Source organism: Emydura macquarii, unplaced genomic scaffold (genome assembly GCF_026122565.2).
Source record: "Emydura macquarii macquarii isolate MOO-44397 ecotype Brisbane River unplaced genomic scaffold, CSIRO-AGI_Emac_v2 contig_450, whole genome shotgun sequence".
Taxonomy (NCBI): domain Eukaryota; kingdom Metazoa; phylum Chordata; order Testudines; family Chelidae; genus Emydura; species Emydura macquarii.
This window is the reverse complement of record NW_027130587.1, coordinates 5,661,798-5,680,286: the sequence shown is the minus strand read 5'-3', so window position 1 is coordinate 5,680,286 and position 18,489 is coordinate 5,661,798. Positions and strand designations below refer to the sequence as shown.

The following is an 18,489-nucleotide window of genomic DNA, read 5'->3' as shown; positions in this document are numbered from 1 at the left end:
GGGAGAGGAGGGAAGAAGAGAAAAACCCACCAAAATTTAGGGTTACAATTATACACATTTCATTTTTGTTATATGTTACTGTGCTGACTGTTGTGCTTATGCATAGTCGATGAGCTCAAGTTTATTTATAGAAATAACAAATATAACTGACAGTCTATTGTGCAAGATCTAAATACGTATGGTACATTATGTAAGTGATTTACTCATTTGAGTTCTACTTTTCAGAGTACATTAGGATATATTTAGAGATTTGGCAGGTAGCACTGAACTATGATGGCAACTTTGAATTTACATGATGACTATAGCGACTCCAGAGTATCCCCACTAAAATTGTGTATTGGGTTTGTGTACTTTTGCCATCCTCAGCCAGTTAATTTATCTTTAAATAGCAAAAGCAAGCAGATCATTAACCATTTAAATGCTTTCCAATAACACTGCTTTGGCAGCCAGGAGTAGGAAGATATTAAACTGATCTGGAACACCTTATGCTACATTTACAACGCTAAGAGCATGTTGGCAGCTTGCCAAGAGCCAAAAGGCTACATGTGCATATAAGTATGTATAAATGCTGTAATGAGAAATATATGCAGCTATATTATAAAGCTTGTATTTCTTTGCTACAGATAGACAACAGAAATTGAGTACAATGGCAAAATCCCACAGTTACACAGAAAGGGCAGCTGGGGGCCACCTTTCATGACCTTGCAGTTTGCATTTGGTCCCAAAGCCACACACTATCCATAGCTGCAGTACCAGTGGCAGTGTTACCATCTGGCAATGATTCTTCCAGATCAGCTGAAATTCAAAAGGGGACAAGTTCTCTGAAATTATTTTGAAATAAAAATAATCATGGCTAAAAGGTTCTCTGCTGTGGCATATGAGAAATATGAGAAGGGCCCTGTGGTCAGCAGATCTGGTTTAATTCTTTGCTCCACCACAGATTTCCTGCATGATCTCAGGAAAAGTCATTTAGTCTGTGCCTCTATACCCACTCCCCAACCTACATAATAGGGAAAAACTTGTACTTCCCCTACTCACAGGATGTGTTGTATTAATTTAGGTGGATTTATGTGCCAAAGATGTTAGCATAGCCCAGCCACAGTTAACATTAAACAGTGTTAAACAAGGCTTCGAGTTTGGTATGCAGCTTGCTTAGTACCATGACAAATACACCATTAAAAGGATAAATTATTACATCTGGAGTTTAAATTCATTAGGTTTGTGAGGCATGCAGATATCAAGATAAAGGGTGGGGGCATATGTAAAAGTACCTAACAATGGCATACAATGAGCTGAGCAGTCCTAAATCTTTGATTTTTTATGAAATCTATAGCATCCTAACACAACATGGAATCAAAACTATTAGACAACTCTGGAGGGGCTCCCAGCAGCTTACCTCTAATGTTGTGGAAGAATGGGGTAACATCATAACATGACATGGAGATCATGACAGATGACCAAAAGTACAGTTCCAAAATCACCTTCCTGTTGGAACATACCATAAATGTTGGGGCCACATTCTCCCACAACAGGATATAAACTCCCACTGACTATGGTGAGGGTTACTCATTCTACGTGGTGGGAAATAGGGACCCTGGAAGATTGTCATAGGAAAGGATGGAAAAGCCTATCAGGAGACAGACTGCTCTCATCAGTGGACTCCTGCATGAAAAGCAGGAAATTTTGGGAAACCGTTGTGTGAGCTACCAGATAAATTTGAGGGATTTCAACAAGCCAAAAAACCAAAACAAAACTGATCACTTTTACAGCCTGCCAAGGCTCAGGCCAACCTAGTACATAAATAATACTTTGAACTTTTTGAACAATATAAATTGTTGAAATTGAAACTAAAACCTCAACACATTTGTGAGGTAGATAAGTCGAGGCAAAGGATCAAAGAGTCAGAGAAGTATGTCTGGCAAAGACTTACTTGCCAGGCAAAACAAACTGCAATCCTTCCTGATGGTGCAAGAATGATGATTGAAACATCCATTACAAGAACTTTAGATGGAAGAAATGATGGAACTGAAGAACAGCATTAAAAATCTAGGTCAGCATTAATGGTGTCAACTATCATCTCTTCTGGTGGGAAATACTTTACAAAATGAAGCCGTCATCAAAAAACAGTTAGGAGATGGATACAAGTTTTACAAAATTCAGGCTTGTGCACGTATTTTGTGTGTATCCCACTGGCAGAGAGACCGGATTCCTGTAACGTTGATGGAGCTGCTACTGAATAACGTAGATGATCAATTGTTTAGACAGAAGCTCATGAATACTTGTAAGAGAACAGGATGAAAAGAATAACTCCAGATGCTACTATCATAATCTTTATGAAGAAAGTCCTGACTACTTTAAAAACAAGAATTTATAAGAGGGAGAAGAAAGGATTCACATTTTCCCTGACTTCAACCTAGCAATGCAAATCAAGTGTGAGGCACTAAGGTAAAAAGTGGAATCTTATTCCCAGACAATATCTGGGCACTTCAAAAAAACCAAACCATTTTCTGGACAAGAAGCCTGTGCACCAGCTACTGGAAACAATCTGTGAGGAACATGAGGAAGAGAAATACAAATCACTGATGAGTATGGTCTACCCGTCAGACTGATGCACTTTTTCCCCCTCTTCAAGAAAAAAAAGATGTCTATTGTTCTGTATGTGATGGACATCCATTAGTACTTTAAATGGCCATATACTGTAAGTTGGCAAGGCAGGCTAAATACTTTACTCACCTTTCTTGTAACTCCTGAATTCTCTGGGTCTTTTGGGATTTTCAGTATATTTGGTTTCTAAGATGGAAAAACAGATGCTTCAATTGCCACCTTCCCCTCCCTATAAACAGTAGACAAAATGCAGCTACTATGTGGCAATATAGCGGTCATTTCTTTATTCCCTTTGGTTGATTTTTTTGAGAAAGTTGAGTTAAACATGTCTTCTAGCCTAATGGATGGAGCAAAAATTTTGGATAAGTAAAGTTTTATAGAAAAAATGCTGGAAGTTGCTGCCAAGAGATCAACATAAGATGTTAAAAAAATTCTGTGGATAACGGCTCAGTTTAACGCATAGGGTGAGAAAGCAAAACTAGCAATGTCTGGAGGGGAAGCCCCAGTTTTAGAAGATTAAAAAAACCTGCCAATTACAAAGCTTTCTTTGTAGCTTTAATGGCCTATAATGCAGTGACACCAAATTGCTTGAGAGGACAGACCATATCCACCTGTATGGAGCTTTATTACTGATATTTCTGATAATCTAAACTACATGAGCCCAGCTTTAAGTATGGATGATTTGTACATATCAGATCCTCAAAATAGAAACACTGCTTAATATGTATAGCCTAGAATATTTTATTTGCAATAGGAGGGCAGACACTTAAATTGTGCATTTCTCACTTCACATTACAACTTTGTGTATCAGTTGTTGTAAAACTGCCATAACGCAAGATGCATATTCTCTCTGCAGATATAGATTAAAAGTTAGAATTTCACCTCACCTTTGAAGCCTCCAATTCTTTGATCTTTTCTTCAGCTTCTGTCAGTTTCTCCTTTAAAACTGCAATCTCCTTCTCCATAGGCATCACAACTGAACGAAGCTTCTCAGCATCCTCTTGGGCCTGAAATCAGTTGGTAATATGTTAATGCAACATATTACTTTGCAATAAAAACCAAGTCTTCAGCCACAACAAAAATGAACAAATCCACATGCCAAAAATCAAACCACACTTTTGCTTATAATACTTGTTATATTACTACAGATTTAGCTAGTTCCAACTGTTCTCTTGGCCAAAAATATATTTCATCCCATTTACTGAAAGCAATAGAGTCGTACATCCACAGATGAATTTGGCCACGTCTGTTTTTACAGGAGAAAGCTAGTACATCTTTCCCCTTCCTAATTAGAACGATCATGAGTTTTAAAATGTGTACATAGAGATATTCTGTATTTAAAAAGTGTGGCCTTTTCACCAAGAAGATGCTAGGTAGAATAAAGAGAGAAAGAGATCATGTAATTGTAACACAAAGTTGGTTACTGACTATTGGCTTACTGACTCCTGAAGTTCATATGGAGCAGGTAAAATGCAGTAATACAGTATAACTGTTTCATGGGCTTTGAAAGGCCATTTTTAGATTTGAAGAATTACTGATAAAGTATCAAGCAATCTTCAGTGTTACAGTACTACATATTTCAAAATCGTATAATCAAAACTGTCAAAAATAGCTTTTTTCAAAGTTATTGCTGAAAAATTAAGAAGTTGGATGAGAGAATGAGAAGACTGATATGAGAGAGCAGGAGGAAGAGGAAAAAGAGAGCCAGGTAAAAAATAGTACAAAGTAAAATGAGAATGAGTGCAATTCAAAATAGTAAGAATTAGTAAGAATAGCAAAGTAGTATTACTATTACTAGTAGTAATAATTTACTAAATAATAGTAATTTACTGCTACTTTTACTAAATAGTAGTACTAGTAAATAGTAAAATAGTGAGAATTAAAATGAGACAATGAGTGCAATTAAAAAGAAAAGCTTCAAAGAGAACGTTTCATGTAGTAGTAGGTGTTATCAACCATGGCAATTGCTGGACTAGATGAGTCTCTCACTCACTCTCTTGTACTGAATCTGATCGAGACTGCAAGTTTTTCAGATATTGCCCACCCACTAGCAATCACCAGATTCCCGTTTTCTGGTCAATTTGTTGACAAACACTTGTTTTGAACACAGCTGCCAGTTTTGAAGATAGCTAATGAAACATCCTAATTGTTTTAAAATACATTTTGGCATGTTTTCTTTTGAAAGGAGATTCCAATTTCTTCATGCTTCATTCATTTCTAACGCACTTTGCCACTGCTGTTTCTGCCTGTCTGAACAGACAAGAAGGAGAAACCACCTATACAAAGCATGGTAAATTCACTGCCAATGAGGAGTAACTGGCAACGTGTAAGCAGATATGCCCACCAGCACACAACAGCCAGCCTATCAATTAAGTTCTTAAAACACCGGGAGCAGGAGTTCAGCTTCCAAAGCTGCTTTGCTGCACATTTATCTCAATTATACTGTTCAGTGGATCTGAAACACCCATAACTGCTCACTGTGTCTTACATTGAGACAACCAAAATGTTTTCAGGACTTTAATAACTTTTCTAACAATCTCTTTTCCAACTACTCCTGGCATCTGAAACTGCCTTTCATTGCAAGTTTAATTTCTCATTACTGAGTGCTGAACAAAGTTCTCTCTCTACCGCTGTAGCTGGTGTGTTCAGTGGAACGGCAAGGGAGTTCTACGAAGGCAAATCTGGACTGTTCAGCAGCAATGCAATGGAAAGACGGAAAGTGATATGTACATTTCAATGGGATTGATTTAGCTACAGTTTTCCCTTATGAGCCTAAATGCTTAGTTCTAAAGACAGAGAACTAAAGTGTGCTTAAGATATACGTAAAGGTCAGTGTAACACTGAGTTGTGCATTCCAGGATTGTCTAATTTGCTGTGCCAACCACAAAAGGAACAGTCAAATTATTCTCACCTTGGTCATTGATCTTCTTTTCAATCTCAAACCTGCAGCTACTATAAATTGAAGTGTAAAACCTAATCTTGGGCGTCCTACAGTACCTAACCTGGTGGGATTACATTCTGTTCAGTATGTATCAGACATCATGAGAAAGAATGCTCTGTAAGTCAAAGTATAACTTTAGAGAGTTTAAGGCCAAAAGGGACCATTATATCCTCTAGTCTGACCTTCTGTAGGTCACTACATTTCACCCAGCTATCCCTATATATCCCAATAACTTGTGCTTGGCTACAGCATATCTTTCAGTTTTGATTTGAAAACAACAAGATATAGAAAACTCACCACTTTCCGTGGCAGTTTGTTAAACATTTGTGCCTAATTTCTAACCCGAATTTGTCTGGCTTCAACTTCCAAACATTGGCTCTTATTATGCTTTTCTCCGCTAGACTGAAGAACCCATTAATACCTCTTATTTCCCCCCACAAAAAAAAGTACTTTTACACTGTAATCAAGTCACCACTCAATCTTCATTTTGATAAACTAAACAGATTGAGCTCTTTAAGTCTCCCACGACAAGGCAATTTTCCAGCCCTCAATTTTTGTGGCTCTTTTCTGCACCTTCTCAAATTTTTCAACATCTTTTTAAAAACATGGATACCAGAACTGGATGCAGTATTCCATTATCAGTCTCATCAATGCCATATACAGAGGTATTTGCCACAGCATCTCTCAGGGAGCTTATGTTCAGTTGCTATGACACCTAATTTCTTTCCAGAGTCACTGCTTTCCAGGATACAGTCCACCACTCTCTAGGTATGTCATACACTCCTTGTTCCTGAAGAATAACTTTGCATGAGGCTGTATAAACACATTTTATTTGAATGGATCCAGTTTATCAAGAGATCCATGTTGTTCTGTATGACTGCCCTATCCTCATCATTATCATTCCACCAATCTTCATTATCCACGTATTTTATCAGCAGTGATTTTACATTGACTTCCAGATCATTGATGAAATGTTGGGCCTCAGACTGATTTTACACTTAATGTAAAATAACGGCAAAGCTGATACAGGATTTAATTATTGAAAATATATCTCCAAAACTGAAGTCCCTCATACCACTCCAAATTTTTATTTCCACATATTATAGACAAATTCTGAAGGAGTAACTCATCTTGTCCTCCAGTTTGATTCAGTGGTCTATAGCAGATCCCCATCAGTATCCCCAATTTTATTAGTTAGCACATTGATTCCTATGCATCCAAAATCCTGTGATTTTGAGTTAATAATTCTAAATCAGGTAATGGTGTCTTTAATGGAGAGTACCAAGCCACCGACCCCCCACATTTTCTTTTACACATGCTATCCTTCCTAAACACAAGTGATTTTAACATTCCAATCATGAAAATTGTCCAGCAGGTTTCAGTAATGTCAGTTACATCAAATTTCTTAATGAGAATTTTCAATTCCCACAGTTTGTTACTCAGACTCTTAGTGCTGGTATATAAACAACTGAAAAAATTCTTCTCTTCACATTCTTTGCCACATCAGTTCAATTTATTCGTAATACACTGAGTTTGAAGCACACCAACTTAATACTCATCGTAAGGAAAATTTTCAGGTAAGCACAGATTTTCCCATTCTTTGTGTTAAGGTCCTCAGATATATTACAAGTGGATTTTCATACGAGTGTGCTCCCACCCAAGGTGGGAAGCAGGATCATCCTTTAAATATGGACATCCAAAAAGAGGAAGAATATCTTTCTCCATCCTTCCCTGGAGGCATGGAGAAGACCTCTGCCAAAAAGAAAGATGACCAATAGGCAGAATTTGGTTAACTAATGGCCATCTAGGACACCTCAATACAGGAGACAAAACTACTCTGTCATGAGATTGTCAAAGCTCCAAAGGACTGAACTTTAATATTTAACCAGAGTAATTTTTGAATTTATTTAGGGAATGAATGCCTACCTTTCTTAATTCAAAGTACAATACTGGGTCTTATTACAGAAAGCTCACAACTTCAAATTAAATCAAAACAAAAGAAAGAACTTAACTGGTAGCCACTGGGAGGCCTGCTCTAGTGGATAAGAAGCATGACAACACTTCCTGCAGGAGTTCAATCTGGGTAGCTTTATAAGGAGCCAGAATGAGGTTCCCTCAAAGGGTTGGAATTACGTTCATGCCCTATATGTGTTTAATGATGCAATTTGTACAACATTTCCGTTTCTTGAATATGCTGAGATTTACCCTACATAGACTTGACTACAATAAAGCCTTTCTGGAGAACTCCAGGCTATGTTTTATTGGTTTTATATTGCAGTTAAAACTATGGACTTTTCACCAGATAGTAGAATAAGTTATATTGGTTGACTTGTTGACTTCTTTTTGGGGGTTTGTGAGAATATTCATTTCACCCAAGTATTCATTTTAAAACCAATCTGGTCCTGGTTTGAGGATTGGACCCTCAATAGATGACCTCTGTGAGACAAAGACATCCAAAGGTTCAATGCTAGGTTAACGTAATCGGAGTGCCATAACCACTTCCGCCAGTCAGGCAAAAAGTATCACTGCTGCTCGCTTGTTCCTATCTTTTGTGCTGTTAAGGGAAGCAGTCAAAAAGGCGGAAAGACATAGCAAGGACTTTCCCCAGTTTTGTGATATGTCAATCATTGCCTTATATCCTGTGTCCTGACTCTTAGAGGCTGCAGGACATTTTATTTACTGTTTCCAGAAGACAAAAAAATTGATCATAAGCCCACCAAATTGACTTATGAGGGAGAAAGATTTCGGGGTGTAGGAGCCACACTACTAACCTGATTTCTGCCATGTAAATCTTGGTCTTCATTTCCCCATTGGTGGGCACTGCATACAGAGATAGGAAACTTTGCTCCACAGAGGAAAAGAGGATTTCTATCTGGGACAGGGCTGATTGTGTTCTTCTCAGTTATTATGAAAATCTTGTCAGACATGTTGATTGACTCAAACAGAACAGGTCTGATATCCATGGAAGAAGTAGTGCTCCAAAACCTCAATGGATCATTATGTTCCAGCTTAATGGATGCTGTGCTCTTTTTCTGTCATCCATTCCCTGAACTAAATTAGGAAAATCCCTTTAAAAAAAAAAAACAACCCACTGATTCTCTGCATTCATCAGCTGTGGGAGCAAGGAATATACAATCAGAGCTACTTCTCTGTCAGTGAATGAAAGAGGGTGAGGTGTGGAAGGTAACACCCAGGATTACTGGATAATACAACCTCTAGATCATTAAAGCATGCCTACGTAGGAGATCAGAATTCCCAAAAGGCTCCAGTAAGAATTAGATTTTTCTTTCAGGGACACCACTTGTTTTCCATTAGGGCAACCATCTTCCGTTAACATTCTTCTGAGATAAGACCTTGTGTACCTTATTCATCCTTCACTCAGACCAATGACTGACTTTCCTGTCAGGGATGGTTTAGATCAGCGGCTCTCAACCGGTGGTACGCGTACCACCGGTGGTACTTCGAAGAAGGCTGGGTGGTACGCAAGCCATACTGCGCCGCCGAATCTGCTGCCGAAAGACACCCCCCCCCCCCCCCCGCCACGAAACCCCACCGCCGCAAGTCCCCCCCACCTACACCCCCGTGAAATCCTGCTGCCACTGAAAGTCCCCACCACCCCCGCGAAACCCTGCCGCTGAAAAGGGGCAAATGGCGGCAGGGTTTCGGCGGAGGGCATTGTTCCCCCCATGTAACCCCGCCACCGCCGAAAGTCCCCCCCCCCTTTTTTTTTCCCCGAATGGTACTCAGGTCAGGTACAGTCAAGTCAAGTGGTACTTGACCTGACTGTACTTGACCCGAGTTGTACTCGGGGAAAAAAAGGTTGAGAACCGCTGGTTTAGATAATACTTAGTCCAGTCCTCTGCACTCAAGGCAGGACAAGACCAACTCTCGAGATCCCTTCTAGTCCTACAATTCTATGATTCTGTTTCCTGTTTAGGAAAATATGATTGCAAAACAAAAAACAAAACAACAACAACAAAACAAACTGAAAAAAAGGCAGGGGGACTCACGGCAAATATGGTATCTGAAATTACTTTTAACTTTTTTTTAAAACCTAGACTTCCCTTTCAGAGTGTCCCTTTAAAATAGCAGTCAGACAAATCTAATCCACTTAAATCTTTCCCATAATCCTTCAACACTGGGAATAGAAAAAGGCCATGGTGGATATCAGACTATACAGCTAACAACGGCACATGGATCAAAGTAACAGCCCCCACTCTTTTATTTTAATTACAAAACAAGTTTTGCAAAGGGACATGCTTTGTCCCTTTGCAAACAACCCTAACTGCTCCCACAAAACTTGGGCCAGGAATACACTACAAACTTTTCCCAGCATAGCTATGTCGGTCTGGGTGATCCCTAACCAACATAGCTGTGCCAGCAAAAGCCCCCAGTGTAAGTGTAGTTATACTATCAAAACCAGCATTTGCCAGAATAGTTTATTTTGCGTGGGGTGAGGTACATACTGGAAAAAACTATACTGGAAAAAGAGTAGTTCTGCCAGTACAAAGTGAATCCACACTAGGAATGCTTTGTCAGTATTGTATACTCACAGAGCTATGCTGGCAAAGTACTTCTAGAGTAGGCCTGACCTTAATGGCAGCAGTGTTTGCACTCTTACAGTTATATTTACATTAAAAAAATAACCAATAAAAGGTTTGCTGATAAATGAAAGTTGGGCAAATGCCTTTGGCTGCCTTTAAAAAAAAAAAGTTATTTACCGTTCTTGACTTTGGAAGCATGCACTAATTTTCCAACAAAGGTTTCATAAGAATTGTTGCTTTACGAGAAAAGTAATAAAGTCCACAAAGCTTTTATATTGAGTTAGTTGTCTACAATCTAAAAAATTTACACAGGAGAGCGTAACAGTTGCTTCTAAACAATTACATTCTATCAGTCATACTTTGACCAAAAAAAAAAAAAACCAAACCCACTTACGAGTTCCAAGATAGACATTTATTGGATAGTGACTGCTCCATAAGAGGTGTCCAAGTCTATCAAATTATTTTCAGCTTTATTTACATCTTATCAAAACACATACCCACCCAATATGTCTGTCTGCTCCAAAATGAGGCTAAATATGCATGCTAGAAGACTGATAGCACACAAACCCAAAAACATAAATCCAAATACCAAGTTATTTGCACAATCTGTTTTTACCATTTACCTTCTTCCCTTTGAGGGGAAAAAAGCCACAATACCATCACCAAGAATAGTAATATTCAATAAATACATGCTTACAGTACATTTCATGGATTCCCTTCTTTTAAATTATTTTTATAGTCAAATTAAGCAGCAAGATTCAACTGTGATAAAACGCAAACAAGAGAGCTAAACCAATTTAAATTCTGGCTGACAAATATGCCATTGTGCTTTTACCCCTTCTCCATCCATTTCCCCCACCACTGTCCACCACCAGTGCAAGCTGGACAATATTATACTTAACTTTTGAACTTCCTGTTTTTGTTTCAGTCTTTAATATTATGCCTATTTTGCATTTTATGCTTGGGGTGGGCATACCTACAATCCTTGGCAGGATTATTTTCTGTTGTTGACTGAAATATCCAAAGAACCTGTTTCAGAAGAATGAGGGGTGCTACTTTTCAGGGAACTATAAAGAGTTTATTCACTGCATAAGTCTGAGAAGTCTAGGCTTTTCATTTATAAAAGTCTGTCCAGAGAATGAAATTTTTGAACTCAGCAGATGAATGCACCCTACTCACACTCCTCTGCAAGATGGAAGATAAAATGTTATTTTGCAAGTGGAGCCAGACAAATATATATATATAAATATAAAATCAGATATAAATATCTGAGCTGAAGCCACAAAGGAGATAAGGGTGCCTCCTTTGAGGGTGATAGGCCCTGTGCTGGAGTTGTATGAACGTTCAGTTCTTTCATGCACATGTGATTCACCCATTCTCTCTTCACTGGCCAGCCATTTCCTCCTTTGTCCCTAAAAGAAGTCAATTTCACCGTATTATTATTTTAAGCATTTATTAACCCCTAAGTAAAAAAATCCTGAAACTTTCATGATGAGGAACAAAGTTTTCTTTTGTCCAGGAAAAGCTCATGCCTTGAAAGTGCAGCTAATAACTCCTGTTTAAACCATGTCATTGGGCCCATTTAGAAGCTTTTCCCTTTTTAAAAAAATGTGTTTCCCCTCATTCTGGTTCATCTGAGCTTGGAGATCTTTTTAAAAGGTTCCCAAGATACTCAGAGTTTCCATTTTAGGATCATGGTTCATATTTATTTTCTTTTTTTACAAAGCCAAGTTTACAAATGCTGCAATATTTACCTGCTGTCCTAGGAGCTCTGGGTAGGAAATGGCTGGTAGTGAGGCCATTTCCTAGTTTTGATGAGTTGCTGAGCAACAACCTGAGTAACCTGCAAGCTGAAACTCTGTTACACAAAGCATAAATGCAACAGAGAGAAAGGTTTTTTGCACTGTCAATGGTTTGGTGATTTCTCCTCTTTGTATTTTTAAGGGAATTTTGTTGAGAACATTGATGTTTATGGGAGTTTGTTAATTTACTTGTGCAACATGTTGTGGGACTGAATCTTTTCACTTGCAAGCTCTGCGGGGCAGGGACTGTCTCCTTACTTTGTTTGTACAGCACACAGCACTCATCATAAAAGGCAGCCAAATCCTGCTTGGGGACATTGGGTATTGCCATAATAAATATATAATACTAAAAAACTATTAAGTAGCAGTTAACTACAACTTCAGATCAGCAGCAATCAAACCAAGAAACCAAGCAGAGCAGCTGTCTGGGCCTTCACACTAGTTTCTAATTTATTTTTTCCATTTTTGAAAAAAAATGCAGATAAACAGTATAGATTTATCAGCCCACAGTTAGGCAATTCACACAAATTCCTTATTGAATTTTATGGAAGTTTATGGAAACCCTAGACTCGTTTGAGATTCAGACAGCTTCCTTCTCAAGGATTGTTTCAACTAAAATCTTCATTAACTTGAAGAAGAATTGAACAAGAATTTAGACAAAACAGGATGTTTTTATACTCAGGACCTGTTATTCAAAGCAAAAAAAAAAAAAAAAAAAAAAAAAAAAAAAAAAAGTGTCAACATTTAAGGCAGCCTTAGTGATTACAGGAAGAAAAAACAAAACAAAACCAAGCATTCAACCAAAACCAGTGAGATTCCAATGACTATCACTGGCAATTTTTAGGCTTCAGAAGGTTTCACAGCTCAAAATCCACTGTACCATTTACAGTACCAATCTCTTGCCATAATATAGCAACAACAATGGCAAAGATGCCATTTTCCCTCATCTCTGCTTGATTTAAACATAAAACTGCTGTCCACAGAGGAAAAACATTACTATCTGACACACACAGGTGTTCAAAGTAAGGATGAAGTGGCATATTTCCTGTTGTGCACATCTTATCTTGTGTTTATCTGATCTAGATCTTATGACAGACAATGCTATTTAAAGCAAGATTAATCTAATCTTTAAAAGATATCTTGAAGTCTGGCACCTCTGCCAGCACAGTCAGGTCATCTGCAGCAGAGGTTTATATAATGTATTTTAAGATTCCAAATAATTGATATATGACAAATACTATATCTATTTATTATCTGAACCAATATATTTGAAAATAAAACAAACAGTTCCTAGTTTACTTATCTGACTACAGTTTTTTGTGATGATTTCCACAGAATCTAATGAAAGAACTCTCCCAAATCTTAAAATTCCCCAAACAGATTTCCAGTAGTCCCATTTACAAGTTCAGGGTTCTGCAGTTCCCTGCAAGACGTGAGAATATAGTAATACTTTGCATGTACAACTGCAGGATCAGGTTTTATTGACTTAAATGGAACAAATAAGTAAGGATTTGCAGAACTAGGCCTTACTGCTCTTTTTTAAGTACATCTAATTCCTCTGAAAAACCTCTGTTAATGAAAGTGTTTCCACTCTATCACCTCACTTTTCATTTAGAGATTTATTTCAGCATACCTTTTTCATTTCATTTTCTAGATTTTCCTCTTCTTGACCTTCAGATAGCCGCCTTCTCAACTCCATTATTTCCCTTTCAACGTTTTCCCGGTATTGGCCCCACTGAACTCGCTCTTGCTCCAGCCTGTGATGAAACTGGAGCTCATAGTCATGAACAGTTTCTATAAAACAATGCCACAGAAACTTTCATTATCAGTACAAATTATAAAGTGTAACACTGAATTATACAGTTTCAAACAGAGGTGCTGGAACAATTTTTATAGTGGGGTGCTGAGAGCCAGTGAACCTTGAATACACTGTAAACCTTGTATACACAGTAATAGAAACCACTTCAAGCCAAGGGGTGTGACAGCACCACCAGCACCTCTGGTGCCAGCAACTATGGCTCCAAAGAAAGTCTCAGCCTTACATTAAGAATTAAGAAAGCCACCTCCATTTTGTGCAAAACTTTCTGTTTGGTTTGTACAATCCTTTCAATTCTAGGTGACATTCAAGGTTGTATCTTTTCTTTTCTTTTTTCTTCTTTTCTCTGTCCCCCAGGGTCCTGCATTATAGGCACCATCCTTCTGGTTGAGGACTGTTTGAAACTCTGCTTACAGAACTAGTCAATCATTTTTCTTAATTGGCCAAGAGCGTCACTATGGAGCAATTCAAATCATTCCCTTCCCCTCCAGGGGGTGAGTACACTCTCTTTGCAGTACTGCAACCTCATGAAGAGCAGGGAGATCTAGAAATAAGCTACATCTTGTACATGTAATTCGAGATATGTCACGTTATAGACCTGACTTGTCTTCAGAGAATGTTAGATTCCATTACCGGAAATGGTTACAGCGACATGAAAACATGATTCATCAGAACTTCTGAATCTTTGCAGATCATTCAGGATTCTGCTAGTGAGAAATCGGTAAAGCTACAGAATTTTACCACTATTTAAACAAGTCTACAGGCAAAGTTCTATCTCCCTAAAATTTAGTATAGAATTCAGGATTTTGTGTGCGTGTGTGTGGGTGGGGAGGTTAATGAAACAAGTAAATGGTCGATATTTTTAAAGGATCTCTATTCTGAGGAAGAGAGTCAAATAATGATCTTCTTAAACAAAAATTATCACGTAAAGAAAATTTTTACAAGATATATCTGTTTTGAGACAACAGTTTAAGGGCTTCTAAATTGGCCACAGGCAATCCAAGACAGCAACTGTAGCATTTAGCATGCCCCATCATATGCTACATGCTTCTGTAGATTGCATTCTAGATCTGTCATACCTTTTAGTTGATCAAACTAAACAAAGAGCTACCCATAACTGTAATAAATGGCATCTTGATGAGAAAGCTACCAGTAAACCAACAGATCCCAAGGGAATTAAAATTTAGTCTAGATTAACACAATTAATTTACATAGCCTCCTATATTCAAACCAAGAGTCATGTTGCTCAAATATGCTATTTATGTTTTGATATACAAACTCTGCCCATAGCAATCTAAACACTATACAAATGACCAGAATCCACTAAAAAAAGTCATAATAAAAGTAATTTCCACATCCACAAAAAACACAGAAAAGACTAATCCTTCACAGGTAACTCTGCTTGTCTATTTAGATTGTAAATGCTTCAGGTCAGGCACTATCTGTATGTGTATCACCTAACACAATGGAGCCTTGACCTTAACTGGAGACTCTAGGTTCCTCTATAATAGTCTAGTTCTGTTATTTGTGTATTAACAATGAGACACATTATTTTTGCACACCAACTTCTCTGCTCCCTACTGTAGGCATTGGAGTTCTGATACACTCTGCTCAAGGAAAATCCACTTAGATCGGGCTACCAACAAGACAGGTCCTGGAGGAAAAACTGATCAATCAAGAGCCAGAAGTCTAGTTAAGAAGGCTTGCCTACTTGTCATCAGTGGCAGAACTGGGGGAAACTGGAAGAGAGGAAGAGTTTCTCAGTGCTAACCCAGAAGGTCAGGGCCCTTGCCTGAAAGTGCTAAAAACAATGCTTGCATTTGAGGTTTTGTTTCTTTACTTAATGGAACAGACAGCCAAATCCTGAGTGCGTTATTTCACTGTTGAAAGAGTGATACCAAGCTTACAGCGCTAGGTAGGAAGCCAAAACTTTCAGACTAAAGCAGAAATTTCTACAGTGCCAGATTGATCCCACAGGGAGGCATGGCAGATCAGCCCCGTTTGCCACACCAAAATGCGTGAAAAGCTGCGTTCTCTGGAGCAAAATGTAGTGAAGCAGGTTACTGTAATACCTACAGCCAACAGGTACGACTCAGGCTACTGTGATCATTTTGTGTACTCCTAGCAAAATAGTTATTACAACAGCTGCTACATCTTAAATTACTGTCCAAATGTTCCTCCTTACAGGTAGTTTGTATCAAGAGAAACTCAGTGTGCAGCATACTAGAATGGTCCTCTGAACTCTTCTATATTGTTGCAGCAGAAAAAAGAATGTGATGACGACATATTTAGCCACAAGACATAGGACAAGTCCATGTGATGGCAATGGAGACACATTTAAATGTTTGGCAGCGAAGACAAGTTTGCATGCCAAAGCAGAGACTCAAGAGAGACTGCAGCTGCTTTCAGACTAACCAGGTCACATACTCCATTACTTGTCCTTGTGAAGGAGGAATGGCTATAACCTCAGTCCCTGAAGAATGGTTCATATATGCTAAGAATTTCCCAGTCCATATTGCAGCATTAAGTGAAAAAGAACCAATCTGCCTTTGACAACGCTAGAATTGGCCAGCTAAAGACTGGAATCACCACTCTGCTTAATGTAACTTCCAAGGCACAAACTGTGTATCCCTCTACATTCTGTACATTATCAAGCGCAATAACGGTAACTGCAGTAGCTATCGAGCCTCCTCTGGTCTTACCTTTCATAATTGCTTGCAGTGAAACCACTTCTTCTTGCCACTGCTTCTTCACCTCATCAATAGCTTCCTGCTTCGTATTCTCAGATACTGTAGCTACGGCTTTGATGTTCTCCATTTCAGCCTGGGCTTCCAGTAGCTGTGTCCGCAGGTGTTCTAAATCATCTTGTGCTGCTTGCAGCACTGCATTTTGCCTTTTCAGGTCCTCTGAAAAGAAGTATTATTTTGATTGAATTTCATTAACAAAGTCAGTTTGAAGTGCAGCTCTATCCGCTACAACAGAAATTGGTGCGTTAGTAAAGGAAAACAAGAGTCTGAAGTTCAAACATTTATCCATGATAGCTAAAGAAAATCTTTAAGTAACATTCCAGATTTCCTCTGCTCCTCAAGTCCCTTTTTTATTTGTTTCTCATTCATGCACTGTAGAGACTGAAGACACTACTACAAATCAGATACTGTAAATACCACCTATCACTCAATATACAATTACGTTAACTGTACTTTTAACTACTTCATTGTCATGTAACTCTCCTACAGGGAATAAGCATGATCTGAAAGTCAGAGGATAGGACTGAGAGTCAGGAAAATTGCTTGGTTTTGCTACCAAACTTTCATTGTGATCTTGGATAACTTACTTACATAAATTGAAACAGAGGTTATCTGTAAAAGAGGGATGCTATTTTATTGCCTGATGGGAACCTTAGGAGGTGCTTATACTTTGTACAGCACTTTGGGATCCTCTTATTGCAAGCACTACAAAATTGCAAAATTGCAACAACAACAAAAAAAATGGACCCCATGTATGCTACAACCATACAATTTGCAAAAAAAAAAAAAAAAAAATCATCCTTTACCCTTTATTGCCTCATGAGAGTCTTAGGAGGTGCTAAGAATCTAAGCTTTCATTACAAACACATTTCTCACCCTTATGGTGACAAATATAACTTTCAAATATATACAGCGCATAAACCAATTCTGTGTTATCTTCCTGAGTCTGCAGACAACATGAAACAACAGCACTGCAAGATGTAAACTATACCATTTATCTCACTGGAGGATTAAGTCTGAATACTAAAGATATGTCAAGCATTAACTGTTTCACCTATAATAATTATAGTAGAAGCATGCAGCTAATGTACTGATCCCACAATACCAAACCGCTTCTCATGCTTCTCCAGTGTAAAAAGGCTCAACCTACCCAATTTCCAGAACGGACAATTCCCCTGTCTCACTTCTGATTGTTTCTATGATGCAGCTGAGGTGTTGTCAGTACAAAAATCTCTTGCACATTGAAAATTGGAGGTGTCTAAAATGAGCTGAATAGCAAAACAAGAGGACTACTTGCTGATATTGTTTGTTTTTATAGTAAATTAATGAAAAACCTCCATTTTTATTTTGAGGAAACTGTTGCAAAGAATTATCAGCCTGCTGCACCAAAGTGCCACAGAATCCAAGGACTTTGCCACAAAAATATGTCCTGTGTTCTGCAAAGTACAAGGAACTTTGACTATTAATATAATGACTTTATAATATTTAATTTCAGCCTTGAATATGTTTATAATTCTACTGCTTTCAATCATTCTTTTTCCTTTCAGACCTCATAATCTCTCAACTCCTCTCCATTTAAAACAAAAACAACTCTCTAAATTACCTAATTCCTGACCTTGCATATTTCATGGAAATATCTTATGGAACCAGGCAGACCAGACTAAAAATATTTTTAGTGTGCTTTTTCTTTTTATGTGCACATTTTGTATTTCTAAATGTAATGCATACATTGTAGTCTGCTGCAGAAATCTTTTCTTCGAGAGACACCGCAATGATAAGCTAATAAAGCAAGGTTAAATATCCCTACACACACTGGGCTGGTCTTCACTGAACATGACAATACGGCCTTGAAGAGTCATGATTATCAAGGCGCTGTTAACACGACTTTGCAGTTAATGTAGAGAGGGACATCGAATCACAGTCATGGAGTTTAAGGCCAGATGGGACCATGAGATCATCTAGTCTGACCTCCTGTATATCAGAGGCCACCAACACCACCCAGCACCTGCACCCAAAACCAAACAACCAAAATGAG

At 38.2% G+C, this 18,489-nt stretch overlaps 1 protein-coding gene across 4 annotated transcripts in view; it reads right to left on the bottom strand.

The window, feature by feature from the left end:
* Positions 1-18,489, bottom strand: part of RABEP1 (rabaptin, RAB GTPase binding effector protein 1) — a 61,216-nt gene that overhangs the window by 22,669 nt on the left and 20,058 nt on the right. For 2 of the 4 annotated variants that reach the window (XM_067537842.1, XM_067537844.1), the window contains exons 3-6: positions 16,410-16,613; positions 13,525-13,685; positions 3,492-3,611; positions 2,734-2,790 (exon numbers count right to left, since the gene is read on the bottom strand). In XM_067537842.1, coding sequence (XP_067393943.1) covers positions 2,734-2,790; positions 3,492-3,611; positions 13,525-13,685; positions 16,410-16,613 — 542 coding nt within the window. Of the gene's footprint in view, positions 1-2,733; positions 2,791-2,823; positions 2,942-3,491; positions 3,612-13,524; positions 13,686-16,409; positions 16,614-18,489 lie in introns of those variants that run through there. The other 2 variants (XM_067537845.1, XM_067537843.1) reach the window with 2 other exon arrangements.